General features: G+C 33.8%; 2 protein-coding genes across 3 annotated transcripts; both read left to right on the plus strand.

The window, feature by feature from the left end:
- Positions 1–7,963: 7,963 nt before the first annotated feature.
- Positions 7,964–16,051, plus strand: LOC133288812 (splicing factor U2AF-associated protein 2). The gene is made up of 14 exons (XM_061486633.1): positions 7,964–8,090; positions 8,224–8,307; positions 8,526–8,660; positions 8,758–8,987; positions 10,795–11,043; positions 11,181–11,273; positions 11,350–11,388; positions 11,904–11,993; positions 12,078–12,180; positions 12,310–12,390; positions 12,936–13,012; positions 13,362–13,442; positions 14,601–14,692; positions 15,630–16,051. Exons 1-14 carry the CDS (start codon positions 8,045–8,047, stop codon positions 15,751–15,753), a joined length of 1,524 nt encoding a protein of 507 aa, XP_061342617.1. The 5' UTR covers positions 7,964–8,044; the 3' UTR covers positions 15,754–16,051.
- Positions 16,052–17,571: 1,520 nt separating this feature from the next.
- On the plus strand, positions 17,572–22,191 carry LOC133288834 (ras-related protein RABA5a). 2 transcript variants are annotated; one of them, XM_061486663.1, is made up of 4 exons: positions 17,572–17,644; positions 19,801–19,893; positions 20,011–20,442; positions 21,731–22,191. In XM_061486663.1, the coding sequence occupies exons 3-4, from the start codon at positions 20,103–20,105 to the stop codon at positions 22,069–22,071; spliced, it is 681 nt and encodes a 226-aa protein (XP_061342647.1). In that variant the 5' UTR covers positions 17,572–17,644; positions 19,801–19,893; positions 20,011–20,102; the 3' UTR covers positions 22,072–22,191. The 2 variants fall into 2 exon arrangements, with proteins under 2 accessions (XP_061342647.1, XP_061342646.1); XM_061486662.1 differs by having other exon boundaries at positions 17,579–17,776.
- Positions 22,192–22,445: the final 254 nt, after the last annotated feature.

The following is a 22,445-nucleotide window of genomic DNA, read 5'->3' on the forward strand; positions in this document are numbered from 1 at the left end:
CGAGCATGTCTTTTCCGAACACCTTTTCAGAAAAGTAGGTGAGGTGTTTTTTCAATGTATGATTAACTGAGAATGTTGTGCATTTGGTGGTGGAAAAAGAAAGTTCAGTTGAGGATTTGTTGTAGAAGAAACACTGATTTGAACATGCTAAGGACAGTTAGATAAGATAATGACGATGATTTGGTGCAACATGATTGGAGGAGAATTTTCTTGCAAGCTCCTTATTAGCTAGGGCAAGATAAGGATAAGCCAATTGTCTAACATCAGAAAATGTGATATTGTGATGCACTCCCTCGTCTTTTGTGCGTTGTGCATACTTGATGCGCATGTATGTTTCCTATATATAAAAAACAAGGGGACAAAATAAAAATACTATTATTTTTTATTCAAAATAGTATCAATGGAGAAAATAGCTACAAGCAATGATAGAAATTTCTAAATTTTTATTACTTTGTAAGTCAAGTTATGCTATTCTGATTATGATATTAGTCAAAAATCAATATGCCTATTGTTCTACTATCTTGATTATCATAAAAAATAAATAATTTCTACCACTTTATTATCCAAATTCTATTAGGTTAAAAAAAATATACAACATAAGAAATATTATAAATACCATAAAATTTTATTCACCTACATAATGCAAAAAAAAGACATTAATGCCATTTTCAAAATATGTACAGATCTAATGCAACTAGTTGCCCACAATATTGTGCGCTACTAGTTGCATGCCTAAAAAATGGAAGGTTGTGCGCTTGGTAGTGTAAGAATGAAGTTCTATTCAGGATTTGTTGTAGAAGCAACGGTCAATGAAACATGTTGAGGATAGTTGGTAATGACGTTGATATGGTGCGATTGATTGGAGGAAAATTTGCTTGCAAGCTTCTTATTAGCTCTGGTGCGAGATTAAGATCAACCAACTGTCCATTATTAGAAAACACAAATATTGGGACACATTGCCTCGTCTGTTGTATGCTGCACATTCTTAGTGAGCATGTTTGTTGCGTGCCTAAAAAAAAGTGAAGGTTGGGCATTTGGAGGTGAAAGAAGGAAGTTCAATTAAGGATTTGTTGCAAAAGCAATAATCACTAAAACATATTGATGTTAGTTGGATAAGGTAACAACGTTGATTTGGTTGCATCCAAATTGGAGGAAAATTTGCTTACAAGCTCCTAATTGGCTGGGGAGAAATAAGGATAAGCCAACTATCCAGCATAAGAAAATGCAACATTGGGACGCGTTTTCTCATGTGTTGTGAGCTGCTCATTCTTGGTTAGCGTGTCTTTTCCCAACACCTTTTCATAGGAATAGATGGGGTGTTTTTCCAATGTGTGATTAAAGGATAAGGTTGTGAATTTAAAGATGGAAGAAGGAAGTTCAATTTAGAATTTATTGTAGAAGGAACACACTGAAACATGCTGAGGACAATTGAATAAGGTAATGACGATGATCTAGTGCAACTTGATTGGAGGAGAGTTTTCTTGCAAACCCTTTATTGACTAGGGTGAGATAAGGATGAGCCAACTGTCCAACATCAGAAAATATAATATTAGGATTTGTTGCCTCGTCGGTTGTGCATTATACATGCTTGATATACGTGTATTATCCCAATACATTTTCAGAGGAGCAAGCTGGGTGTCTTTCCTTAGTGTGATCAAATGAGTGAATAAAAATATGCCTAATAATTGCTTTCCCCCTTTCCATTTCATTTTTTTTATAACATTCCATTTCATTTTCATTCCAATGTGTAATCGTGTTAACCTAGAGAAATAAAATATCCCCTTTTATTATGTCTCTTTATTAACAATTTCCCCTTGACGTGTGTGATTCTCATTACTACCCCAATGACTAACTTTCTCCAACTAGTTGTGCACAAAATTGGGTGTAACTCACACAAAGTTGTCATGTGGCTATTGCACACATTGTTGTGCCTAACTAGTTGAGCCCAATTTTGTGTGCAACTAGTTAGATGACCTCCATGAATATCTTAAAACAACATTAATATTGTATTTTTTAATTGCAATTTTTTTTTAAATACATAATATAACACCTTGTATTTCTAAAACATATATTAATATATTAAATATGGATTAAAGGGAAAGATTAGTGAAAATCTTGAAAATTAGGTCAAAATACAAAGGAAGGGTAAAACGGTAATTAGTCAAACATGTAACCCTAGGAAGGTAAAATTGAGTAGGAGGTCTCAAATGATAAAAATAACCCTGGAAATGGATTAAGAACGAAAAATTGAGTGGTTAGGCAAATTTCTGAAAATTCGGTAAATAGTATTTTTACCGGGTAAAAATATCGCGGTACAGTTGCACCGTAAAGCGTGCCGATTGAATTTTGAGCGCTAGGTTTGGATATGAGTTATAAATGATATAGAGGACTAAGAAATGTGATTTTTGGTGAAAATTGATGGAAATTAGTAAGTTTGGGGAAGCGTGCCCACGACGCGCATAACAGCTTAAAACTGCAATTTCTCCGAACGACCGAAAAACTCCGGACTCATCTGATCAAGGAAAATTAAAGGACAATGGTTAATGTTAAAAATTAGAGTTTTTAAATAGGTTATGAAATTATGGACGTTTAGTGGAATAAGCGAGAGAATTTAAATTAGTTTGAAATCGCGTGAGGGTGGGGCCCACCTCACTTAAGTGACTTGGCCACATGGACCAGCCACTATTCATCATCATCTAAAACTCCCTTCTCTCTCTACAAAACAATGGAAACCACCCCTCCGTTGTCCATTTTTGTTTCAAATATTCTCTTCCTCATAACTCCTTCAATACAACCCTGAATCAAGAAAAGTTTGTGAGCAAAGTTGTTGGAAATCATCATCCGAACACATCCCACCGATTAGTTTTCCTTGAAACCCTTTCATTTGAGAGAAAAAGGCCAAAACCAGCCACGAAATTTGGAGGAGTTTTTGTGATTTTGGAGTTGTGTGTTCAAGTCATTGCTTGGGGATCACTTGGAGGGGTCTTAGGCCAAGCTTGTGAGTATATTTCAACCCCTTTTATGGCTTGATTCATGAATCTAAATTTTGAAAACCTAGAGCATGATTTGTGTAATTGATGTAGTTAGAGAGCTCAAATGAAAATTGTGTATTAGATGAAAGTGACTTAGAATGATGTTTTAGAGTGATATTTGTCATAAAAATTAGATGATAACTTAGTGGATTTTTGAGTGTGATGCCATGACTTTGTGAATTTGATTGGTTATGTGATTGTGTAATTGAGTTGTTGGATGTGCATATGAGTTAATAGTAGGATTGTATAATGTATTGAATTGCTAAATTGGATTGGATATCCCTTGGTGTGAGGCTATGGACAATTTGGCCAAGAGAGGGTAATTGAGGTTGGATGTTGTAAAATTATTCAATTGATGTGTTGTATTGTTATATGGTGTTTAGAGGTGTGGTTTGATGAGTGGATGCATGGAAAATCAAAGGAAAAATACTTGGAGTGTGTGAGAATGTCCATTGGACCTAGAAGGAAACAAATGGGAAAAATGTTGTTGTGATGGTGTAGAATGGAAAATAGGACCTAAAATGGTGTTGTGGTAGCATTATGATGCTAGAGAAAAATAAAAAGAAAATTTAAGAAAATATTTTGAAAATTAACACCTATATGGCCGAACCTACCATTGTGTAGGGGAGGATTTTGACGTTTTGTAATTTTGGTGGATTCACCGTGTAATGATGATCCGTGTATGATCATTGTAGGTTGCCTCCCGGGAATTTGAACACTGAACCGTGAGCTCGATGGGTTGCCTTTGGTTTCGGACCAAAGGGATTGTGGTAAGTACTCTTGAACCGTGCTTGTAGGTTTGATAACTTGCATGTGTTTGGTGAATGAAAATTGAATTGGGAATGTTCTATGTGTAGGCATTTCTGTTGGTACCTAGCTCGGGATGTATTGCATTGGAGCTATGAGAAGGAGATTATTTAGGTAATCCCTTGGTACTGGGGTTTGATCCTCATGTGTGCTCCACCATGCCCGTTGAGGGTAATTGTAGGAAATGTATGTGAATAATATAGGATAACATGTTCATGCATACTATATGTGTTGTGGTACATAGGATGTACTGTGTCTCTGGCCAGTAGACTGTTGCCTTCGGGCTTTACGGACTTTCACTGGATAGATCTCCGTGAGGGAGTTCCAGTTGACTTGGGGTCGTGGTGTGTGCTCCGTAGAGGAGCACACTAGGAAGTCTTGAGTGGTTATGGATGGAGGGTGCCTTGGTTGATGTTTTGGGAACACTACTTGGTTTGGAACCCATAGGTTATATGCCGAGGCCAATAGGCTGGACGTTGCGTGGTTTTGGCATTGTCCATTCCAGCTTCGTCATATTTTGTTTTCTTATGCTTCCCTACTTCACTAAATCCCTTGCTTTATCCCGTTTTAAATGTTATGTTATATTGTTTATATGCATCGAAGTGAGCCATGGGGCAGAGTATTCTCTAGAACCTCTGAGTTACTGATATATATTCGTATATCTCACCCCGCTTTGGGGACTTTATTTCAGGTGGTAACAGTGGTGTTGTGGCGGCGGGCAAGAAGCCTGTAGGATGAGCATGTGGACGTAACCATTGTTTTGCATTTTGTGGCCACTTGGCCTAGGCTAGACTTAGGGCATTAACATTGCATATGGGCTTACGTTTATGTATATTGTCATATTTGTTCATGCCATCTTTTTGCCTAAGTCTAGTTGTACATTCTTTATGCTTTATGTTGAGGTTTAAATTCATTATGTTGTATTTGGAGAATTTATTACATTATGATTTACATTGGAGAATTGTAATGGTAATATTGGACCTTGTGTAATTATTGAAGGATGATGTATGATGAAAGGAAAATATGCCTATTTTAGTTGATAATTATGCGTATGTAGAAAGAATGCATGTAAATGGGCTAAGGTGATTGAAATATGTTAAGTTTTGAAAATGTAAGTAATGAGATGTAAATTGAGTAATTGGATATAAATTGTGAAGGGTTGTAAGAGCACCAAGGCATTGCTGGTTCTTGTGTGCTACCCATGATTATTAGGTACAAAAATTTGAGAGAAATTGGTTGAGTGGATTTTCCAGAATCAATGATATAGTGAAGGTTGTTTGGAGCCTATCTGAGGTTGACTGGCAGATTTGCTTGTCCAACTTCAAACAGTGATATCCGGAGCAAACGAGAACTTCATGACTCGTCTGATAGCTCGTTGGAAAGATAATTGAGTGTACAATAACATACTAAAAGATGAGGAGCGCGCTTCATGCGGTTTATCCGCAGTAATTTAATTACCGAACCATGTTCGGGTAGGTAGAAAATATAAAAGTGATATTTTAGCTAAGTGGGTTTATGGGAACCCCTTAGGGGGCGTTTGGTTGAGGGGAAAATTTTATGAATAGTAGGAAAATGTGATTACTAGGGAAATAGTTGGAATGTGAGTTTGATAGGAAAATGTAAAAAAAGTTGTTTGGTTGGATAAAATTTTGATGGGAAAATTAGGTAACTTTTATAAAGTCTATGTTTGGGTGTAGGTAAAATATAGATGGGAAAAAAAGTTGTTTTTACGAAAATAACCCCGTTTTATTTTTATTTTTTTAATCTATGTGTTTTTTACATTCAAATCAACTCCATTATTTAAGGTCCCAACTGAATTCTGCCACACTAGCACTTATGACATCTTCTTGTATGTACTTCATATACATAGATTGTCTCGTAGCAAAGTATAGCCACGTTGCATCCCACATCAGTTCATCCTGCAGTTGAAAGAAAGCATAGTTAATTATCAGAAGGATACATCGGTCTGCAAAAAAATTTATGCACAGTGATTTAGCCTGCTTTCCAAATAAAACCACCTACCTTTTGTCTTTCTAAACAGTGCCAATTCCTGTGCAAATTGAAAAAATTGAAAAAGCAATGCAAATTGGATGGATGAGAATTTTGAGTAAATATGTTGAACCAAACAAGTGCAAACTGAAATGCTTGCTTCATTTGCATAGGAAAGTTTCCAAAAACCATAAACCAAACACCACCTTAGTGACTTGAGAGAAGTGTTTTATGATATCTAAGTAGTTTATAATATTATTCCACGAAGAGTTTACAGTTACGGTCACAGCTTTTAATTATTACGCTTAAAATTTACTCGTATTTTTTATAAATAAATTGCTGTGATTGTAACTGCGCTTAATATCATAATTAATGTTAACAATACTAGTGTACAACGGGCTGTTACACATAATAATATAAAAATTATCTCATCACTTAAATTTTATATTTTTCTTAATATATATCAAACACAAAGAGCCATGGATGAAGTATTTTTCATCGGGTTTATCAACAATCCCTCAACATCTATCTTTTGCAAAGTGTCATCGTGGAGAATCAAATTCATGATCTCAGCTTTAATATTATGTGTTGGATCAAGTATTTACAATTAGGCCAATAGTTATAATGCAACTCTTTCTATTTAGTCTTATAAACCGAAACAACATGGCTCGAATGGAATCTGATCTACATCATATCTTACCAAGATAGATTGTTAACCTCACCAAGGAGAATTTAACACAGTAACTAGAATAAAATGTTAATGAACTAACTAGAATAAAAAATTTAAAGTTTGAGCGATTGATTTAAGATCTTTTTAAGTTTATAGATTCGAAAAGTTTTAAGAAAAGAGTTTAAAAACCCCACTATGAATTTTCTTTGAATCACTTAATCCCCTATTTTTTTTTTTAAGTACTTACCTACTTATGGTTTTCTTCCATCCAAATTCATCTCAAGCACCGTTAGACACTTAATTAATTTGTCTATTTTATTCTTCTTAGAAAATAAAATAAAGTGAGCATAAAATTAAAAAAAAGATGGAATATGCTAGAAATTCATGACACTTACATAAAGACTAAAAAAATGAAAAAAGAAAAAATAAAAAAAAGTCCAAATCAAAAAGAAGGTAATAGACGGAAGACAAAAAAAAAAATTAAAAGAAAAATTAGATCAAATATTTTGGAAACTTACAAAACTAATTTCTTTTTCTTCTATTTCTTATTTGTCTTATTTTTTTCTATTTTTTTTATGAGTAAAAGATTTCTCCGGTCAATGGAGATAAGTTATCTTCAGTGAGCTCAAAATGACGTTATTTTGGGGCAAAAATTAAGATATTTTTGTAATTCTAATATATTACAGGGTTATATTAGTTTTTATCATTATAATTTTTTAATTTTATAACTCAAAACAACGTCATTTTGAGCTCATTGGAGATATCTTTATCTCCGGTGAGTGGAGAATGCATGATCAGACCATATATCTAAATCAAAAAGAAAAAAATAATTTGAGAAAAAAAATAGAAAAAAATAAGAGCAATTATGTTGAAAACTTACTATGCTATTTCTTTTTCTTATATATATATTTTTTGTCTTCAGACTATTTTCATCTTTTTAATTAAGATTATTTTATTTTATTTTTGTCTTTTTTCAGTTTTTGTAATTGTTATAGGTTTTCAATATATTTGTTTTAATTTTTTTTCTCAATTTATTTTCATCTTATTTATTTATTGATTTTTTTTTCTCTTTTTTTTTTGTACTTTTAGCTTTTTCTGAAAGTGTTGTAATTTGTAAGCTTGCAACATATTTTTTCTTATTTCTTTTTTATATTTTTGTCATCAATCTATTTTCTTATTTTAAGAAAGATAAAATAAATAAATTAGTTAAGTTTATAACAATGTTAATGATATGTTTCGATGGAACAAAAACTATAGGGAGTAAGTGATTAAAAAATATATATAAATTAAAAAAATACTCTCTTATCAAGATTTTATTGATAAATTATTTTGAATGCAAAATAAACTAATATTTGTTGAAAATATAAATTTTAATTTACTGATGAATTATATATTTCACCATGTTATTTTTATTATTATTATCATCACTTTGAATTGATTTACCTAATGTTTTCTGACCCCAGTACTGTGTTCTCTCTAGAAAGTGCCTTTGTATTGTAATATTGGCATTGTAGACAGCAGAAACCCAGAAATTGAGCCGAAAACGATGAGTTCCCAAAATGGTTATGAGAGCCAACAAAAGCAACCGCAAGGTACTACTGATGAATGCTAAATTTTTTTCGTTTTATCTTTTTTAAATTCTCAACTTTTGTTGGCAGAATAGGATCATCCTTATTTGAATTTGTTATGGATTATAATCTGGCGAGCTTGGTGATGATGATTCAGGTGAAAAGGTTACTCAAGTGGGATGGTATGTTCTCGGAGAGAATCAACAACAGGTCGGTCCTTATGCCTTCTCAGAGTTGCGCGGTGAGTTATTGCATTACTCTTCGAGATTAATAGCCCTTATTTTTCATTTTTTTTTGAATATTTTTCTGTTTCAAATGAGTAAAGCGGAGCTAGGGTTAGGTCTTGTGTGTTTTTGATTTTGTTGTTTGTTCCTCAAATTTATAATAAGTGGAATACTAAATAGCACAATTTGTTCCATGCTGAAACCTCAATTTAGGATATTTACTTGTTATGGACAGAGCATTTCTTAAATGGATATCTTTCGGAAAATACACATGTGTGGTCTGAAGGAAGAAGTGAGTGGGAGCCCTTGTCCTCAATTTCTGAATTGTGGGCTGAAATTAATCAACAGGGAACTGATTCTTCAACTGCAGGTATAGCTTTTCTTCTTTTTCTCTTACTGCTTTCCTTTCTTTTATTTCATTGTTATTATTATTGTTTGCGGATCTTAGAGAGTGACCTGTTTTGTAGTTTCTGCACATGATGTTGATGAGTTTGAAAGATGGCAAAATGAGATTAAGGAGGCAGAGGCACAAGCGGAAGGTTCAGAATTCGGATCCTTTTCCGGCAACGTTGTCAGTGGTGTAGCAGGAGAAGATTCTGACAGACCTTCAACACCACCTGAGGGTGAAGAAGAATTTACCGATGATGATGGGACTAAATATAAGTGGGACAGGAATCTTAGGGCTTGGGTTCCCCAGGTTGGTGCATGACATTTACATCATTATTATTATCATCTAATTTTAATATCTCACTGCCTGTGATCAGCGATGTTCTTTGTTATATTATGATTAAATGAAGATAGGCTAATGGCTTAACTAAATTTTGATGCATAGGAATTTGGGTTGGTTTAATCAAATTGTTACTCCTTAATGAGCTTATGTGGTTCATAGGGCTGGCTCTAAATTTGTCAAACTGTTTATCTATATTTGTTTCCATTTTTGGGCATATTATTATGGCATATGAACAACATTGACATCTGAAAGAGATGTCTCAATAACACTGACATTGCTTTGTAAACAATAGGGTCTTTTTTTTTTTTTTTAGATTTTGCACCGGCGAATGGGCATTTGAGTCCCAAGAATCAAATATCGCTGTAATAGGTCATGTTTGGCATCCAGCAGAATTGATTCTACACACTCTATGAAGCACACACAATCCCTGTTGGCAGAAGCAAAAGAAAACAAAAAAATTGAAGCTTCTGCCATGCTGATGGGATTCTATGTTATCCCATATTATTTATTTTATTTACTCAATTTTTGGTAATTTGACACTTCAACAAGTGATTTTGCTTGAGAATATTAAAACAAATGTAACTTCCAAAATCAATTCTCAAAAATCTAAAACAAAGATGTAAAGAACCATTTCAACCTAAAAGCTTAAGATGGTGGGTGAGGCTACATTAATGGTTTTATATATCTCTAACACGCCTCCTCACACGAGAGCCCATTGGGACATGAAGGGTGGATAATTCACATGCCCACCTACCTGTGCTAAGAAATTTCGCAAAAGAAAGTAGGGGGCGGTGAAGATCAAACCCGAAACATGAGGCTCTGATACCATGTAAAGAACCAATTCAACCCAAAAGCTTAAGCTATGGGGTTAGGCTACATTAATGGTTTTATATATCTCTAACAAAATGAACACTAACTATAAAGTTTTAATGGAAGTCTGAACAGTCTGCAAGGCAATGCATGATCAGACCATATGAATGAATTTATTTTGGATTAAATAAAAATTACTTTATTCAGAGAAGCTGCTATTACTTCTTGTGAAATATACAGTGTATTTGTTTTTACATCGAAAATAATCATGGGTGCACCTGTCATCCTTTCTTTGAATCGATTGAATACTTCATTGCTGTAAATTGTGGCTGCTGTTCATTATCCAAGAGGCTGTTAGGTATGAAATTTTCATGGCTTCTCTTGGGTACTAGATCCAAAAGGCAAGTTCTGGGAATTCTTTAGGTCATAAGAAATTAATACTTCTCTCTCTGAATTTCTCGAGAACAACCTCCCTATACAAGCACGAATAAAATTTTCTCAAGTTTCAATTTTTTTTTCTTCATATGTGAACATGTTTTAAGTTTTATGCCGTGTAAAATCTAAAAACATTCTAAAAATTGAATTAAGATGAAACACTTCTGTTCTGGATACTCTCTAGTAGTTGATTTATTTTTTAACTTGGATTTCATTATTTCTCTTTTTTGTTTGGTTTCTGCTAGATGTATTTATTTTTATGTGAATTATGTGTTTTCATTTTCCTTTTAATTATAGTACTCCCTAATCAGAATGTTGTTTTTTCCACCTTGAGGCCTGTTCTGTTATACCTATTTTCTCTTTGCATGTGTATCCTTGAGGTGATGATCTCTATTCATCTAAATAATTCCCTTGTTAGTTGTATTTATTCTTCGGGCCATTCAAGCCAAGGTTGTTGATTCTTCAATGTATTTTTAATTAGGTTATTTTTCTTTTTTTGGGTGGGATTAATGAAGTTTTTATTTGATAGGAGTATGGATCTGGCAGCAGTGAGCCTTATGGGGTTGAAGAGATGACCTTCTTGCAAGAAGAGGAAGTTTTTCCAAAGGTACCTGATTCTGAAGCCTCTGAAAAGTTTGAAGATAGTTCAAAATTGAGTGTTTCTACGGCTTCCTCAAAGGAAGAAGAAAATAAAGAAAGTAAAGAAAATAAAGAAAATAATACCAATGCCATAGCAGATGGAAAGAGGAAGCTTTCAGATACAGAAGCTGACAAGAAGGTGCCCTCTCTCTTTTCATTTTGTTAATATCAATGGTTTCAGCCAGCTCCATTTTTCTTATCTTTGTTGCTTTGACTTAGAAATGAGCACCTCTTTTGGGAGAAAATGACACCCCCATTGACTTTGTTCTGTTTCAGGAAGCTAATAAACCTCCTGATAGTTGGTTCGAATTAAAGATCAATACTCATGTTTATGTCACCGGCTTGCCTGAGGATGTTACCACTGATGAAGTAAGCATTAACTTTTGTATCAATTTGCCTGAAAGTAGTTCTTGTTGCTAGAATTAATATGGGTAGTATTTTGTAGGTTGTGGAGGTATTTTCCAAGTGCGGAATTATAAAGGAGGTATCTTTTTATTCCTTCATTGTCTATTATCTATTTAATTGTAAAATAATATATAATTCAACTGTAATTCATAAGTATATATTAGTTTTTCGTGTTTAGAAGTATCTTAAAAATACAAGTTGTATTTATGTCAGGAAGAACACTGTTGATGCTGTATAAATTATTGGTAAAATGGTTCTGTAATACATCCAAAAGTATGGATCAACATTTCTACAAGAGAAAAATATTTTGCATCTCATGCCTTGTATTTTTTATGAGAATTTGGAGGGCCTCATCTTCCCTTTTTTGGACACACATGCTCGTCAATAGCCTAACCAAAAGTGAACTACACAAGGCCAAGCAACTCTTATAAATTAGTTCTCGCTAACAGTGCCTTACGAGAGGCAATTCTTTCAAAAAAAATCATTATGGGGTGGCAATCTGTGACCACTCATAAAAATGGCAGACTAGCTTTTTGAGGGTTTGGTGGCTCATACTAGCTTCATATGCATGATGATTGATTATGTTTATAATAGGACCCAGAAACCAAAAAGCCTCGTGTGAAGATCTATGTTGATAAAGAGACAGGAAGGAAAAAGGGAGATGCTTTGGTTACGTATCTTAAGGTAACTCTTTCGCTTATTATTCTGTCTGCCTGTGACCTATATTTGTGAATGTAATAGGGTTTCCATTATGTTTGTGTACACTAGGAACCATCAGTGGCTCTGGCAACCCAAATTTTGGACGGAACACCTCTTCGCCCTGGTGGCAAGCTTCCTATGTCTGTCAGCCAGGCTAAATTTGAGCAGAAAGGTGGCGTTATTTAATTTTTATTGCATCATGTAGCAGTTTCTGATAATTGTTCTTAGCTATGGTAAACCCGTGTGTTAAATTAATTATCATGCCTGCTGTTGTTTGATGGAGCTTTCTGCACAAATGCAGGAGACAAGTTTGTATCCAAACAAGTAGACAATAAAAGGAAAAAGAAATTGAAAAAGGTGGAAGAAAAAATGCTTGGATGGGGTATGTTTGTTCTCCGGATCTTTTCAAGTTGATGTTTCAGAAATTTGACTAATTCCCAGTTCTATCTCCATTTTAGCCTAATTTTCCTTTGTCATTAAATATTTTTAAATTGAAGTGCAGTATTGATTTACCTTCTAGTAAATATTTTTATAAGAAGTTACTAGATGGTGTAATTGGATCAATTCTTTCCCCTATGTCAATAGATCCTTGAGTTTGCTGAGTGCATTTTGGAGCTACGTGATTAATTTCTCATTGAAGTCTGTATATCTTAGTGTTTGAATGGTGGAGGCATTGCAAATCTTGAGAGCCATTTAAAAAGATTTGTTCTAGAATGTATTTCTGTTGTTTGGTTTGCTTCTGATGATGGTGAAGCTAGAAAGCATGCTGTGCTAAATTCAATTGTCATATTCAAAACTTTTTCAATCTCAGTTGTATGAAGTTTAGATTTTTTGGCTGTTTTGAGGTTTTTAGATTCATTTTCAGAGTTGTTTTTATAATGTAACATACATCCCTTGTAGTAATGCTATTCTCATTGTATGGCTCAGGTGGTCGTGATGATGCAAAAGTTTCAATTCCAGCAACTGTTATCCTTCGTTATATGTTCACTCCAGCTGAAATGAGGGTTGATATTACTTAATTTTGCTTGTATTCTAGATACAATAACTACTCCAGAACATTGCTATTCAAGTGACCATACCTGCCCATCATTTTGGACATGGTTATATAGATTATAGAAACGAACTGCACTTGGAAGTTGTTTTTGTTTTAAAGTTCTGGTTCATATATTTAGGTTTTGTACTTTATTTGATGCGTCCATTAATTTGTGTTTACTATTGTAATGATAATGATTATAATAGGATTTCCTGCTTCTCTCACAAATCAGTCAAATTTTAATTTGCTCTCTCAGGATTACAATTTGGTGCTGCTATTTCTCATATTGAACGTTTGATGATATTACCCAATTGATGCAGGCTGATGAAAATTTGCGTTTAGAACTAGAAAAAGATGTTAAAGAGGAATGTGTCAAGCTTGGTCCTGTAGATGCAGTCAAGGTAATTCATCTGTATGCCTGAAAATATTAATAGAATTGATTCTCTTTGTTTTTAATCTTTTCTCTCTCATTTCTAATAAATACTTTGTTACCAGTTAAATAAACTGATTGAAAAATGCATGGATATAATTTAATTCTTATTGTTGTTCTTATTATTATTGAGTCAGGCACTCAAATTTGCCACTGGCACACTTCCAGTGTTTTTTGTGTTTCCGGTGATTCAAATTGCATATTGATACGGAAAACAAGAAGAATAACTTGAAATTGATGCGGAAAATGCTGAAACTTAAATTAATTTCACTGGTACCGAACAATGTCAGAACTATATAGATCTGTACACCGTATGGAAAATTGTGGAAAATGACAAAACAGCGAAATGATAGCAGCTGGCTGTCAAGAGGCTTGGGCTCTTCTCTTCTTACTATCCTCTCAATTTTTTCTTACTTCTAATTCTCACCCTATCCTCTATTTATTCCCCCCTCTATTTCCAGCAGTCATAATCTCTTTTTCCTCTAAAGGAGGAGTCAGATACCTCATGCTCTAAGTGGGTCTTAATCCCCTATGCCCCTTCCTAAACTACACTCTAGTGATAGGAGGTAAGCTTTCGGGTTCCTAACATACTCCTAAATAATTTCAATACCCTTATTGGGTACATAACTCGGTATATGCATTGGGCACACAAGTATTGGATACACCTGGCATTCCCCCCCCCCCCCCCCCCCCAAAATTCTACTATTGAGTGTGCTTATATGCATGTTGGTTAAGCATTATAATGAGCTGTTATGACAAGCCAGTTCCATGCAAAATGCAAAGTTTTTCTACTAAATGAAACTAATTGCTACTTCACCCCTTCAAATTGTGTCCTCTTTCAGCATATTTTACTTGCTGGATGCTCTTTATGCATTTATGTTGATAACTAGCTGTTAAAATGTTAAGGAAATTGTATTTATCTTCTGAATCAGTTACTTGATGATGTATATTTTAATATTTTTAGATAATATCCTCCTGTAACCATACCTAGATTTTAGAAATTTTGTCGTACCCCACACTTATACTGGTAGCGGTGCAACTACTTGTACCCGTAATCATGCAACCTATTGTATTTGAGTGTTCTTTAATTTTACCTCTGCTTTAGGTTTCCTGCTGATTTTTCCTGCAGGTATATGAGAATCATCCTCAGGGGGTTGTTTTGGTAAAGTTCAAGGATAGGAAGGATGCTCAGACGTGCATAAATTTGATGAATGGAAGATGGTAATTAAATCCTTCACATTTTATCCGATCTCTTCCTTTGCAATTTTTGTGTGATCTTCATGTTGTAACAACTTATCGTGTCATATAAGCTATGTTGCACCGACACCGACACCGACACGGGATACGACACGACACTCTGACACGTTAATTCTAAAAATATTAAATTTCGACACGTTTTGATATTATATAATATTTTTAATTTATGTAGTGTATATTGTATTTAATATTCAATAATTTAACCAAAAAAAATGCTAAACTTCTAATACCTATCAATTTTGCGAAGAAACATAAGATATCCCAAATATTTATATTAAACTTAATAAAATAGTAATCGAAATCCAACGAATCTAATAGTTGAAACTCAAAATGCAACGCAACGTAACCTTTGAACCTTTTTTGAGTCTTTGCAACGAGCATTGGAGTGTCGGGAAGTGTCGGACACGACACGTCAGGAATTTTATTTTGAAGTGTCGGTGCTTCATAGCATATAAGCATAGTTTACCTAGGCATGGTGACGTTCTTTAGTTGACCATTTCCACATCTGTTTTTTGACATTCTCCAACTAGGTAAGGTACTATTAATTGTTAAAATGGCTGACACATCCAGTACTGTTCCAAGTCGATGCCTATTGAAGTCTTTTTCTCTTTTATTTTTCAAATTTTCCTGTGTTTTATACCTTTATCTTCTGAGACATGGTGTAGGGTCAGGCATTAATCACTGATGGTAAGGTAACATTTGCATCGTGGGTAAGCATAGGGATAGAGCTGTCTGAAATCTTTTTCTTTTGGTACCTTGTCTGACCTTGAACTCTTCTTACTGTCGTCATGATGTTAAAAGGAATATTGGGATTTAAAATTTGCCGAAAATGTTTAGAATAATTGCATTTACCTTTTTCCGTGGATATCAACTTTGATAATACTTTTCCTTATTTGATCAGGTTTGGTGGTAGACAGATACATGCCAGTGAAGATGATGGTGTAATTAACCATGCCTCAATCCGGGATCTTGATGAAGATGCTTATCGGCTGGAGCAGTTTGGTGCGGAACTTGAAGGTGAATGAGTTAATGAGAATGATACTGCTCCAGATTGACAGTTCCCAAATAAGTCCGCATCTGGGAATACTTCAAGATAGCTGAAGCTTTTGGATTACTCGATCATCACTTCTCTCGATTTTGCAATGATATATTAGTTTTTAATGATATAATTGCAAACAAAATAGAGGAGGACTGACCTTCCTATTTTGGCTAGCTCATCTTATTTGGAAAATTGTAATATACCCTGCTGCAGCATGCAGATTGTGACACATGGCAATGCAGTCAAATTTGAACTGTTTGATTAATTTTTAGAAGTTATTTGAACCGATGGGGTAATGCACCACCTGAGTACCTAAGATGGAGCGCACGGAATAAAGAAATAGCAACTACAAAGGGGTCGGATAAATTTTCAATACTCTTGTGGATTCAGTATTACACCCATTAAAATTAGAAAAATATGACTCAATTGTATTTACTTCATTTAATTATTTATTTTTAATGCTACACATTACACGAGTTCACTTGTTTTTTTTTTTTTGGGTAATACACTTGTTTTTAATTTTAAAAGAGAAGTATGTAGTATAATGTACTGAGAGTTGATTCCGATGTAGCATTGATACCGGTGGTCGTCTTCAACTTCTTGTAGATTGGGCATTGACACCGGTGATGATGGTAACCCTGTTGTATTGATTTGATGATTGCTGTGATTTTTCACAATTATCTTTTTATACAAAAAAAGGTACAATTCGCTCGACATACAGCTATAATATAAGGGTGGTTTAATTTTTCCTTATGGTTTCTCTTTTCCTTTCCATCTAAACCATAAAAATGATAAGCCAAAAATCTTCGGTTGGGGGATTAGTCTCGTCCTTTCTCCGGTTGCGAAGCTTAGTGCACCCACTGTTACAATGAGGGGCTAGCCCAAACGGGCCGTACCCCGAGGGTATGGTGCCCGGAGAAGGTTGAATGGGGATACCTCCTGGCAATGTACCAAAAAAAAAAAAAAACCATAAAAATCAATGTTAAAGTCTTTGATAAGTGATTAGAGTTTAATTTTTGTTATTCTATTTTTTAATATAAAGTCTAAAGGACTTATGTGATGTATATTATTATATATATATATATATATAAAGGATCGAGTTACATCATTGTAAAAATCATACGTTTTGTATTTAATTTAAATTATCAATCTACTTCATGTAATGATTGTAATTTAGTGGAGGTTAGTAATTGATTAATAAATATAATTTAATAAATTATAACCGTAACGCTTATTATTTTTATATCAATATAAATTAATCATATATATATATATATATATATATATATATATATATATATATCACATGAGTTCTTAATGATATACTTTTATAATTATATTGGGATTTAAGTGATACTTTAAAATTATATAAAATTAACTGATATAATTTGGAGATTTATATAATAACTTTTTTTGAATACAACTAGAAATTAAATAGATAACTTAATACAACCTACCTAAATCTCCCATCACTAGATCAATTCTAATAGCTTTATAATAAATTTAAAATCATACGTATCAACTGATATATTATATAATCACAAGAGTAAAATTATTTATTTATTTTTCCAAATTTTGTCCTCACAACTATACAAGTTCCACTCCAACACTCAGAGTGAAAAAAATAAACCCATATTAAAAGCTACTTTCGAAGCAATATCTGATCAATATATATCCTGAATTTTTTTGATCAAATAGATAAAAAGCCAAGAAAAAAGTCACATTTTTTGAAAACACAGGTCACTGCTTTTCTAAAAATATATATCTGTAATAAAACTATTACTAATTTACTTAAAAAAGAAGAAGAAGAAGAAGAATTGAAACAGTTGGGGGTAACCAGTTTTACCAAAATAACACACCCATTCGCCCCAGGAACGGTAGATCCTCTCTCTCTCTCTCTCTCTCTCTCTCTCTCTGTTGTTGCAATTTCTTTCTGGCTTCGGCGTCCACGATTTTTACCCAATTCTCCTTCGCTATTAATCCTCTGTCCTCCTCCTCTTCAATCATAGGTATATATATTACGTATTCTAAGCTATTGCCTATATGGTTGTTTTCGCTGTAGAATTTCCTTTTTTTTTTTCTTTTCCTTTTTCATTCCCCCCCTCTCTGGTTCATGTTTTATACCTCTAATTTGATTGATTTAATGTATCTGGTAAAATTTCTGTTTACATTTGCAAACTTTTTCGAAGTGGATTTAGCTTTTTTTATTGCTATAATTTATTTTGTACTTGCCTAACTTGTTGCAAGCACGCGTAATGTAATAGTTCGATGTACCTGTTCTTCATTTACGTCTTTATCTGTGACTGCTTGGGTAAATTAGAGTTTAGCAATATCATCATCTTCAGACTTGATCACAGGGTTTGGTATTTATATGCAGGTGTATTTTTTCGAATTCTGATTTTGGCAGAAAATATTCATGTCATATGTTATGGTGACTAGCTCATTTTTATTTTAAAAATTGACATAAAATATGATAATGAATGGTTACCTGAACCCATATTTTATAGTTCATTCTTTTTGTTTAGAGTAGTTCGATACAGCTAGACAAAATTTGCTATAATTTTGACCGAAGTAAGTTAGATTTGAGGGTTTTTGTTGGGATCACTCATTCATCCAAGAGTCAATTAGTATGTCTCCTCATTCTGTCAAAAAAAAAATCTGGTTATCTGACTTTGCATGTGTTTCGGAGACAGATTTTGGAAGGAGATGAATGCTGATTGACATTGTCTGCTCCGTTCACTAATGTTAATATCTTTATCTGAGTTTTGTAAGAGATTCCCCTTTGTCTCCTTCATTTACTAACCTTTTTGGTGTTTACATTTAGATGTATTTATAGTCAGTCTATGGACATGGTAATAATGTAAATCTGTCTGTTGATTTTATATCATGAGATGAGGACCTTTTTGGAAAAGGTTTTTAAGAGGGGTACAGCTCCCGGCTTCAAATGCTCAAAGATACGAGAGAAGTTGTGTAGTTAGTTAGTTGGTGGTGGTTTGTTTCAATATGCTACGTGGGGATCACTTTACATTGGAAAATAACTTTAAAAGATGAAGAAGAAAAGGTTTTGTGAACATTAGAGGACATTGTTTGTTATAACTATAAAAAATGGTTGTTTCATTGATAACGTGGTTATTTGTGCTATCTGTGCCACTTTTTGGTTTATATGAGTTGATTAAACTTCTTTCAAGAATTTGTCTGTCCTTAGATTTGGCATGAGACAGGATTTTTTTATGGCCTTTCTTTGGCATTTGGTCCATTGTCCCTATCCTTAACAGATATACAAAGGGGTTAACTGTATTGATGACTTTGTTTCTCTAATACTGTTGCTCATCCTTTTTCATGTTTTTCTAGTTTTTTTTCCCATACGCCAAACCCCAGGTGGGAATGCACACAACGAACCCTTGGATGCTAAGTCCTACAATAACAATTTTTGGCCTTATCCACATGCCAGAGAAAAAAAGGGCAACGCTAAGGGGAACTATGTACCTTTCTTCTGGAACCAGGGTTTTTTTTTAGATTTTTTGGTCAAAGAATGAAATTTGAAATTTTTTATGCTTCTTTCTGATATACTTCTTTCATCTCTGAAATTAAAAGGGCTCAAAATTTTGTGGTTCTGTTGACCTGTCTTAAATCATGGTACAGTTCAATTGTCATCATGAATTAGTTACGTTCTGGCACTCAGGGACGAGACTTCTGATTTTGTAAACTTACCCATCCTCTGTCAGCTTGCTGGTTGTGTTGCTAGATGTGTAGTTTATTGGTGGCAATTGTAACCATTTACGGAAATGAATTTCATGTATCTTTGGGCAAGGTTATCATTTTAATTTGATTTTCACTTGTAGTGGCATTTCTTTTTCTTGAGAAACAATTATGGAAGAAGAACTTGAAATATTTTACCATCGGGAATGCTCTAGCTTGGACAAAAGTCATAGAATTATCTGCTCCTTTGCAAATGCTTCTTCTTCTTCTTCTTCCCTCTTGGTTATGATACTCCATTGAATCTCTGGTTTATATTGGAATCTGATGCTTTCAGGTACTCCGGGAAGTTTTGGTTTGTTTAAGGGGCTGGATGCTGATGGTGGATACAGTTCTGTATGCTAGAAACAGACAACAGTTGCTTCGTGAGGTAGATATATCTTCGGATTCTTGTGGAACTGCAATTTGTGTCTTTATATAACCGTTCTGTCTTCCAGATTTCTTTGTTAACAGTTCTTGTGTTTTCTGATCCGTTTTCTATTCTTAGGTGACATTCTAATATTGGAAAGGACCAGAGTCCATGATGATTATTCATTTTTGAATTTGTTTCTTCACACTGGCAATCCTTAGGACTGACAGATGGCTCTTTATAATGAGGAAGAGAAGACTGAGGATTACCTTTTCAAGATTGTTTTAGTTGGTGATTCAGCTGTTGGGAAATCAAATTTACTTGCAAGATTTGCCAGGGATGAGTTTTATCCTAATTCAAAATCAACTATAGGAGTAGAGTTCCAAACTCAGAAAATGGATATTAATGGAAAGGAAGTTAAAGCACAAATATGGGACACAGCTGGGCAGGAGAGGTTCAGAGCCGTTACATCTGCATATTATAGGGGTGCAGTTGGAGCACTTCTGGTCTATGACATTAGCAGGCTCCAAACGTTTCATAGCATTGGCCGATGGCTTAACGAACTTCAGAGTAAGAATTACAATTATATCTTCTTTACCATGAAGTTCTTCTCATGCATTTTCTCCTTATGAGGTTGCTTAACATGAAAATCACCATTATTCCAAATTAATTGGGTCGGCAATCAATGAACCTAAATAAACAAGAAAAGATTGAAGGAAAAGAAAAATAAATAACAGAGAATAAATAAATAAATAAATAAATATAGAGAAAAATGAATACAAAAGGTCATTTGGAACATAGAAAATATTGTGTCTATCCCCCTAGAATGTTAATAGCTTTTCTCCGCTCTGTCCTTAGATAAATTGAACTCTGATGTATTTTTCACTTTAACAAGTCTTGTTTTATTACTTTCCCCAAGTAAATTCCGGCCAACCTCTTTCTGTCTTTATATCATACTCTTGGTAACAAACTATGTTCTTACGAGACCATATAGAGGTTTTCTAAGAATATGCTTAAATCATCTCAATTTATGGTCTCTTATCCTTTAAACCACCAGATTACTTTTACTTTTCATTCAATCTCTTCATTTCTTATTTTATCCAACCTTGTATGACCATAGATCCACTTTAATATCCTCATTTTTGCTGCTCCAATTTTATAATATTGCAATCCTTAGTGTTGTTTTATAAAAAATTTGAACATTGGGATGATACTAGGAAATATGGTCTTAAGCTCAATAGTAGTTCCATGAATCATCCTTTGCGGGATTGGAATTTTTTTATAGTGGAAATGCCATAAAGCACAAACCAAGATCTGTAATACGAAAACCGAAGATTTTGCGATCACACAAAAATCGTAATGCACGCGCCATTTCATCCAACCTTTTCTCATTTAGGAAATTGTTAACTTGGCTTTCAATTTGGTATTGGTACAGTATAGTAAAACATTTATGATACAAAAATTTAATGACCGTTTGGCACTTAAATGGTCCTATATAAAAATGAACAAGATTATATAGTCTTTATTCTTTCTGTTAAGGTGATTTTATTTTGTAAGTTCATGTCTTCATGAAACATTATATTATTGTGTGTATTGTGCGGAAGCTAAATTCTGAATTGCATATGTTCATTGTAGGTAATTGGATAGTTTTTCTCTTTTCTGCTTTTGAACTTCTGAATATTTATGTTAGTCTTCTCTTTATTCTTTTAATATATATACATACATGCATAAGTATATACCTTTTAATAAACTAGGTTTAATATTAATTAGTAATAGGTGACTGGTTTGTATACTCACATATTTTGGTTTTGAATGGGATGAAACGAGGATTAATTGGATTGGTTGTATTATTTAACAGCTCACTCTGACATGAACGTTGTCACAATACTTGTTGGGAACAAGTCAGATCTTAAGGATGCGAGAGAGGTGTCTACTGCTGAAGGGAAGGCCTTAGCTGAGGCACAGGGTTTGTTCTTCATGGAAACATCAGCTCTTGATTCATCAAATGTAGCAGCTGCTTTTCAAACAGTTGTAAAAGAGATCTACAACATATTAAGCAGGAAGGTGATGATGTCTCAAGAGCTCAAGAAAGAGGATGCTGCCCGTATTGAAAATGGGAAAACTGTTGTTCTACAAGGGGAAGGGGAAGGGGACCGAGAAGCAGATGCCGAGTCGAAAAAGGGTTGTTGTTCGTCTTAGGTTTGATACTTGTTGGCTTCAAACTTTTTATTATAATTATTCAACCAATGTGAAAATACCACTCATACTGTAGATTTATCTTTTAATGTTCACTGAACGAGATTTTGGAGTTGAACTTGTCAATGCAATGGAAAATTGTTTCTGAAATAAATAGTAGGAAGAAGATTACATTTACAACCTATTTTTATTTACAATATCTTATATTTTAACTGTTGATTTCCGTCAATTAACGGTTATTATTTTCGCTAATCAAACTCATTAATTAATTATTAATTCGTAATAAATGATAACTGTTAATTGACGGAAATCAACGGTTAAAATATGATTGTGAGAAGTTATAAACAAAAATAGGTTGTAAGTATAACCTTCTTCAA

This window comes from Gastrolobium bilobum, unplaced genomic scaffold (assembly GCF_033153095.1).
Source record: "Gastrolobium bilobum isolate Gb01-03AN ecotype WA unplaced genomic scaffold, APGP_CSIRO_Gbil_v1 utg2264, whole genome shotgun sequence".
NCBI lineage: Eukaryota > Viridiplantae > Streptophyta > Magnoliopsida > Fabales > Fabaceae > Gastrolobium > Gastrolobium bilobum.